A 7,196-nucleotide genomic window follows, 5' to 3' on the forward strand; every position below is an offset into this window, starting at 1 on the left:
TGCCGGTCCCTGCTCCCCGCCTTGCCCTTGCCTCGCCTCCCGCCTTCCAGCCCCCGCTCCGGAGCGGTGCGGGGCGCGGCGGGTTCCCCGGGCAGCCCGGCGCCGGGAGCCCCGGTCCTGCAGCCCCGGGATGAGCCGGGGAAGCAGTTTTACCTCCAGAGCAACGAGTCCTGGTCAGCTCCCAGGAATAAAGCCAATTACTAAATGAGTTTGCCATGCTCTCGCTTCGTGTGCTGGTGGCAATGGAAAAAAAAACCCTTTCATGTGTCCGCACAAGTGGAATAAACTTATTTTTAAAGGACCCCAGACAAGGCCCTGGCTCCTCGCTCTCATGTTCGCTGTAAGAAATTCTCAGGAAAGTGGAACTGAGTTTGCACATGTGAGGGGGTTTTGGTTTAAATAAGAAGTGGTTTATTTTTATGACTAAGGAGTTGAGAAGCTGCGCTGGGAATTCCACCATCAAAGCCCTGCCTGAGCAACAAAGGCTGGGTTATTTTAATTTATGAAAGGGTTACAGCCTTTGAAGCTAAATATAATGCAGCCAGTGGCTTCCTCTACTGTAACGCATACCTTGTGTGTTCTTCTGCAACTTGGGGGATACGAAGCCACTGGTCCTGCAGGCAGTTAGCCCTGGCCATGTGGGGAGTGTGCGGGTTTCCATTAAACGGGGTACATCTAAATGCTCCACAGCAGAAAATGCAAACTTGGCTGTGTTAAAGAAACATCCTAAATAAGAGGGACTTTGCTTATAGAGGCTCTGAGCAGCCACAGCTCTCCTCAGCTTCCCAAGGCACGGGCTTTGGGAAACCCTGCGAACAGAGCCCACCCTTGTTCAAAGGCCAAGACGTGGGTTTAGGAGACCGGCCGTGGGCATCTGACTTGTATGTTTTGGCTTTAAGCCCTGAGCTCGCAAATATTTAAATCAGAGGAGTCCAGCAAAATTGCTTATCTGTGCACTGCTAAGGACCTTTGCAGAATTGGGGCCGTTGGTGTAAATAAGTCTGAGAACCAGTAAAAAATCACATTTTCAACCTAAATAGGTGTATTCAAAATATCTTAACAGACAGCGTATGCTGTGCTGCCTCGGCATTTCAGCTCCTCTTTTGCATCACAGTTTTTCCTCCTGTTGCTCAGCTGTAGTTCAGGGGACTTCGCAGTCACCGGGCACGAGCCGGGTACCTTTACTTGGAGGGGAGCTGGTTATCCCCCATGGAGAGCTGCTTGGCTTAGGGGCAACTTCTGCAGGAAGCCTATTCCAGCATCACAGCAAAAATTTTATGGAAGCTGCATTCAATTTTCTGATGCAAAGCCCACAGCTTTTGTGTGGGAGTAGAAAGGAATGGTTTTATTTAATGACCTGCTGAGTTTTCCATTTGTTTTATTGAACAAGAATTGGGGTGAGGGAGAAGCTCTGCTCAGCAAAAACCCCGTGCCTGCGCAGTATGGGCAGAAACTTGTGTCTGTCCTGACTTGAAATACTGTGAAATACTGCAAACTGTTGTGTCCGGAGGGCCAAACCACGTGGTGTCACCGGAGCACGAGGGTCTGCGTTTGCAGAGGTGTCGGCTAGGCTGTTCAGTGGGGTCGTGATGGTTAAGTCATGCTGTAGGGTTTGGTAGGGGGGAGCAGGGCTCGGGTCATCACCCCGTTAGCTAACTGAACCGGAGGCACCGCGTGTCCTCACCGCAGCTTGCGGCAGGGGTATTTAGGCCAGCTCGGTGCTTAAGTCTGCCAGGGAGCCGTGTGGGTGGGAGGAGGAGGAGGTGCAACCCACAGCCGCGACAGGTCGAACCGTACCCTTGTCGTTTCTGCTTACGAAGGGGAGGTTTTGCAGCTTGCATGAAAAAACATTGCTGGCAAAATGAACCACCTTTCTGAGCCTCCTCATAGCGAGAAGGGTCCAGAAAGTCGGTGCGTGTCTGTAGGTATTTTCACAGATGCCTAGTCACCCCTCTTCTCTCATTTTTCAACTAAATAATTGTTCTACCACGCTACACTCAGGGATTCTGGTTTCAGGTACAAAAGTGGTAGACTTAAGCTGGTGAAATGGGTTGTTTCGGTTTGGTTTTGGTGCCCATCAGGTCTTCATTTCATGTTGGTTAAAACCAGATTTGATCCATTCCCCTTGAACTAAAAATACGGATGCCTTTGTCAGGCGAAGGGGTTTGCGCTAATCAAAACCATCGCTCAGCCAACGCGCCCACCATGTCGATGAGCTCTCGTGGGGAGGAGCGGGAGGGGCAGGGGCTGGCCAGGGTCGGGAGGACCTCGCTTTTCGCATTGCCTCGCTGAGACCTGCTGCTCAAGGGCTTGTCCTGGCAGGACCTTCTCATCTCAGCTGAGCCGATGGCTGCTCCCCGACCGGGAAAGGGCACTTCCCCGGAGCCGCGCTCCCTTTTCAGCATTGCAGCCTGGAGCTCATGAATTCTTGAAAGTCTGTTTCACAGGAATGAGCCTTGCTAAGCTGGTGAGTCTAAAATTGGCCTTGCCAGCTGTGTTGTGGCTGGCAGGGACATGTTAGACCGGCTCTTCTCTGCTTCTTTCAGTACGGGGCTGCAAGTTACAGCATCTCTTGTTCCACCTCAGTTTTCTCCCTGCTGCTGCTGGTTTGACTGCCCCTCTCTCAGCACCCGTGTGGCTTTTACATGCAGCTGTTGCCACCTGTGGGGAATTCGGGTGTCTAACGTGGAGCAGTGCTCAGTAAGCAGCTTGCAGGGTTGGGGAATACAATTTCTGCCCCACGGGATGGGGCGCAGCCGGGCAGAGCGCAGGGGCCGTAGGGACAATCCCGTGCAGAGGAGCGATGTCTGGGTGTGATGTTCAGGAGTTCGTACGCTAGTTTTGAGCCCCTTAAGATGAGCGCAGAGGGATGCGCTGGGGAGGTTGGCATGGGATTGGCAGGGTTTGTCTCCCTCGGGGCTCTCCTTCCCAGCCTGCCCGGTGCTTCTCCTGGAAAACCTGCGGGACGCACATCCCAGCCTTTCCCTGCTCTCTGCAGAGCTGACTCTCCTCCTGCTATCCCCAGACAAAGGCTTTTCCATCTCATCATGGGTGGCCACACAGCTGCCCACGGAGCAGGTCCAGGTCATCCCTCGCTGGCTGGCGGTGAGCTGTGGCACGCACAGAGCAAGCGCTCGCTGTGGCCAGCAGCAGCCCTTCGGGCCCCTCTCCCCTCGCTTCTCACGAGGCTGTTTCTGTCGCCACGGCTCTTGTGGCACGGAGGGGAACGGCTGGTGCTTTTCAGCAGATTGTTGGAATAGCTCGCAGTTTGAAATACACGTAGGACGCGTTATTGTTTCACTTGTGACCCGTTATTGTTACCAAAACCCACCGCTCTCTGTCTGGCCAGCTTTGAATGAGGTTTCCTCCGTCCATCAACAGCTGCTCTGCAGCCTGTGTCCCACCACCGTGTGCGCCAGCATTACCTCATTTAGTTGCTCAGTGTTTTTTTTCCAAGCTGATATACCTTTTTTTTGGAGCATTTCTCAATCATTTCCAGTGGGGAAATGGAAAAAAAACCCCAACCTTTCCTATTGTCTTTTCCTGCACCTGGTGGTCTCAAGAGCTGCAGGCTGGAAGAGGAGGAACCGACAAACAAATCCTCCCTCTCTCGCTCTGTAGATGAGGTGGCTGATGAATTGTCTCTGGCGATTACAAGAGGCAAAGATCAGCAAGTGGCTCTGCCCTCTGTAGCAGGAAAACCCCATTTCCTACAGTCCAGACTCTTGTCTGGTGCCTGCTCTGGCTGCACCGTGGTCCCCGGAGCCGAGTGCCTCTCTGGCCACAGTGGCTTTGGCCGTTGCATCAGCGGGGCTCGTAAGTTCAGAGCTCACCGCAAAGCAGATGCCCGGGAATAGCTGGGAATTGTGTCCCCCAGGGCAGGATCTCACCCCAGGGGTGCCGCCCGCCCGTCCTGCTCGGGCTCCCCTTGCTCTGCAGATGGCCTGGGCCTCTCTCGAGCACACGCTGCTGCCTTCTCTCCCCATCACAGTGGGGAGAAAACCAGACAGACCAAACCTGGGATCTCGCCGCTTGTGCAGAGGTTTCTGTCGCCCGCTGTCTTCCCGTCTCTGCTCTCCACGGAGGAGAGCCAATTTCATCCTCTCATGAGAAACAGGCAGAGGATTTTAGTGGGCTGTAATTAAACCCAGAAGTGTTTCTGTAGGAGCTTTTTGATGAGATTGCGCAGCACAGGAACAGAGGGTGCTGAGCGGAAGGGGCGGGGGCAGATGCTCCGTGGAGCGCAGATGGGGCTCGGGGGCTGCTCTCCTTTAAAGTCCCATCTGAGTGAGATCTGATGAGAAATCAAAGCTCCAGCTCTTGTGGGGTCAGCATGATTTTGAGACATAAAAAGCGGTGCTTGCTTAGTGCCAGAGCCTGACTTTGCATCAGCTCCCAGCAGAGGCAGCTGCAGTGGGTCTGGTATTTCCGTGCCTTTCCCCCTTGGTTAGGTGGGGACCCTCCTGGGGTGGGCGCGCCGTCACCGGCTCTGTGTGAGGCCCTCCTCCGCATTTCCCCCGTGGTGTCAGACTCGCAGCGAGACGTGGTGGCCCAAGCAGCGGCGTGTGGCTGGTGTGTGCTGGCACCCACGGTTTTGCTCAGAAAAGGGATTCGGTCACTGTGGTGCTGAACGTGCTCCTGCACAGCCCCGGCGCTTCTCCCAGCACCGAGGACGAACCAGCTACTTGCTCTTTCTGGCTCCCACGGAACAATGACAGACGCCAACTGTTCTTGTTTTTCAAGCTCTTTTTTTGCTCTGTCCTTCCCTAAATCCCCTTCCAGCCTCCGTGTATTTCTCTGGAGATGAAAGCACGGGGCCTCCTTTTCTCCCAGATGCCTGGATTCTGCCTGGGGTACGTCTGTGCTGCCGGAGCAGGGGTTTGTGACTGTGGAAATGCAGCGGTGCCTGCTGCCTGTGCCGCACTGAGCTGCTCTAAGGGGCTGCTGCTTTTCCGGGGGAGATCTCCAGTTCACAGGCCACGAGACGATGGCCTGGCGTTGCTTTCTGCCCACTTTGCAAACTCCAGAGGTGACGGAGTCAGCCCAGGCTCTCTCCGCTCTCACAGCACATCTTCTTCACCTCTTTTTTCCCTTCTTCCATCCTAAACGCTGTCTTTTCTCTTCCCCCCTGCAAAGGGTGCTCCTGCAGTCTGGGGCTGATCTATACCAGTAAACCCTGCACGATGCCTCCCATCACGTTCCAGGACCTGCCACTGAACATCTACATGGTCATTTTCGGCACCGGCATCTTTGTCTTCGTGCTCAGCCTCATCTTCTGCTGCTACTTCATCAGGTGAGCCGGGGGGGGCTGTGGCAGTGGGTCGGCATCCCTGGGGCATCCCCAGCCCTTCCCAGTGCCCCGTTGTTTCGTCCCATAACACGGGAGCCGCTCGCCACGAGGATCTCCCCCGAGGAGCAAGGCCGGCCGCCCGCCGTCCTCGAGCCAGGCGTGATCGTGGTCCCCTGCGGCCGGAGGAGGCAGGAAACGCAGGAAGGGGCTCTTGTTTTTCAGGGGACCGCGCGGAGGGACGCATTGTGTCGGGCAGGGAAGGAGCAGTGCTGCACGGGAGAGGATGTGTCTTTACATTACACTCCCTGTTCAGGGAGGGCTATTTTTAAACCCAAAGCCAAGGCAGCGGTTGGCGTTGCTGCAGGGCCCGGGTGGTTCAGTCCTTTCCTGCAGGATGCCCCGTCTCCACCGATGTCCTGTGCACCTCTCAGCCATTTTTGGGACTGCGGAAGCAGGTCTCGGTGCCTCGGCTGGAGGACCAGCGAAGGCTGCGAGCGGTCTCCTTCTCCCCGTGTCTCGCTGGGTTTCTCTGCCAGGCGGTTTTCCCCAGAGTCCTCGCCCTGGCCAAGGTCACAGCAGGGCTGGGAGCTGCTGGTGGGCAAGCGCTGGAAATACAGCGTTTCCTGCACCACGAACGACTTCCTAAGGCAAACAATTGGGGCTGCCGGCTCTTAATCGCTCCCTGCCGCCGATTCCTGCCGGCGCTGGACGCGGCACGGGGCCCCGCTGTACCACGGCCTTGGGCTGGTGCTGCCCGTGGCCGCGCTGCTCTGATGGCACAAGCGCAGCCTCGGAGCTGCTTATCCCCAAATCCTGGTCGGGAAGGGTGCTTTCCCCTGATTTCAGATGCCTCCCAAATATTTTTGGCTGCGCTGTTCAGACGTGACCCTTGAGGATGCTGTAAAACTGACGGTGCCTTTTTCTCCCCCTCTCCAGCAAACTGCGGCACCAGGCTCAGAGCGAGAGGTTCGGGTACAAGGAGGTAAAGTCGATGGTTGTTTCCTGCACGTACCTGCAGCGATTTGGGGCCGAGCGGGACGTGGGTGCAGGCGGGCGGGGACGCAGCGGGGACCGATGCTACTCGTCCCAGCTGGGCACGTTCAAAAGTGGTGCGACGAGACACACTGCCCGCTGCGCCCGGGCTCGACCTCCCCCTGCCCAGCTCGGTTCAGCTCCCACTGGGGCTCCTGGCAAAACCCCTCCCGATGTTAAATCCTCCGCCTCCTTTTCTCCCTCAGGTGGTTTTAAAAGGCGATGCCCGGAGGCTGAACGTGCACGGGGTGAGTGGTAATGCCTCTGGGTTTTGATGGAGTTGGGGCTAACGGAGACGATGCTCTGGGGCACGTCCCCTCTGCTCCGTGGGGTCGAAGGCGGCTCACAGGCAGAGTGGGGCCGGGATGGGGACGTGCTGACACCGCATGGCTGGGAATCGAGAGGAAAACCCCCTCCCCGGGGGTGGTTTGGGAACTGGGCTGAACTCCCAGCTGGAAATACCTGGGAAGAGGTGCCGCAGCAGTGGGATTTCCCCAGCCATGGCATTTCTGGTGGGAGCGGGACCACGCGTGGGCGTCGCGCTGGATCCCACGTGTTCGCACCCACCCTCACCCTCCGTCTCGCCTCCCGCAGCAGACCTGTGCTTTCTGCCTGGAAGATTTTAAGGTGAAGGAGGAGCTGGGGGTGCTGCCATGCCAGCACGCCTTCCACAGAAAGTGAGTAGGGCCACGGTGGCTGGCAGAGAGGTGCGGGGAGGGGGGATTTCCCCGGCGGGGATTTACATCCTCCCGTGTTTCTGCCCCGCAGGTGCCTGGTGAAGTGGCTGGAGGTGCGCTGCGTTTGCCCCATGTGCAACAAGCCCATGGCGGGTCCAGCACAGCCCCGCGCCGGCATCGGCACCCTCCTGGACGAG

At 56.9% G+C, this 7,196-nt stretch overlaps 1 protein-coding gene across 1 annotated transcript in view; it reads left to right on the plus strand.

Moving 5' to 3' along the window:
* The first annotated feature begins 5,135 nt into the window (after positions 1–5,135).
* Positions 5,136–7,196, plus strand: part of TTI2 (TELO2 interacting protein 2) — an 8,145-nt gene continuing 6,084 nt past the window's right edge. Inside the window, exons 1-5 of the mRNA XM_009318633.1 lie at positions 5,136–5,293; positions 6,227–6,272; positions 6,529–6,570; positions 6,917–6,999; positions 7,091–7,196. Of these exons, the coding sequence (XP_009316908.1) occupies positions 5,184–5,293; positions 6,227–6,272; positions 6,529–6,570; positions 6,917–6,999; positions 7,091–7,196 (387 nt within the window). The 5' untranslated portion in view covers positions 5,136–5,183. The remainder of the gene's footprint in view (positions 5,294–6,226; positions 6,273–6,528; positions 6,571–6,916; positions 7,000–7,090) is intronic.

Source organism: Pygoscelis adeliae, unplaced genomic scaffold, assembly GCF_000699105.1.
Source record: "Pygoscelis adeliae isolate BGI_AS28 unplaced genomic scaffold, ASM69910v1 Scaffold52, whole genome shotgun sequence".
Taxonomy (NCBI): domain Eukaryota; kingdom Metazoa; phylum Chordata; class Aves; order Sphenisciformes; family Spheniscidae; genus Pygoscelis; species Pygoscelis adeliae.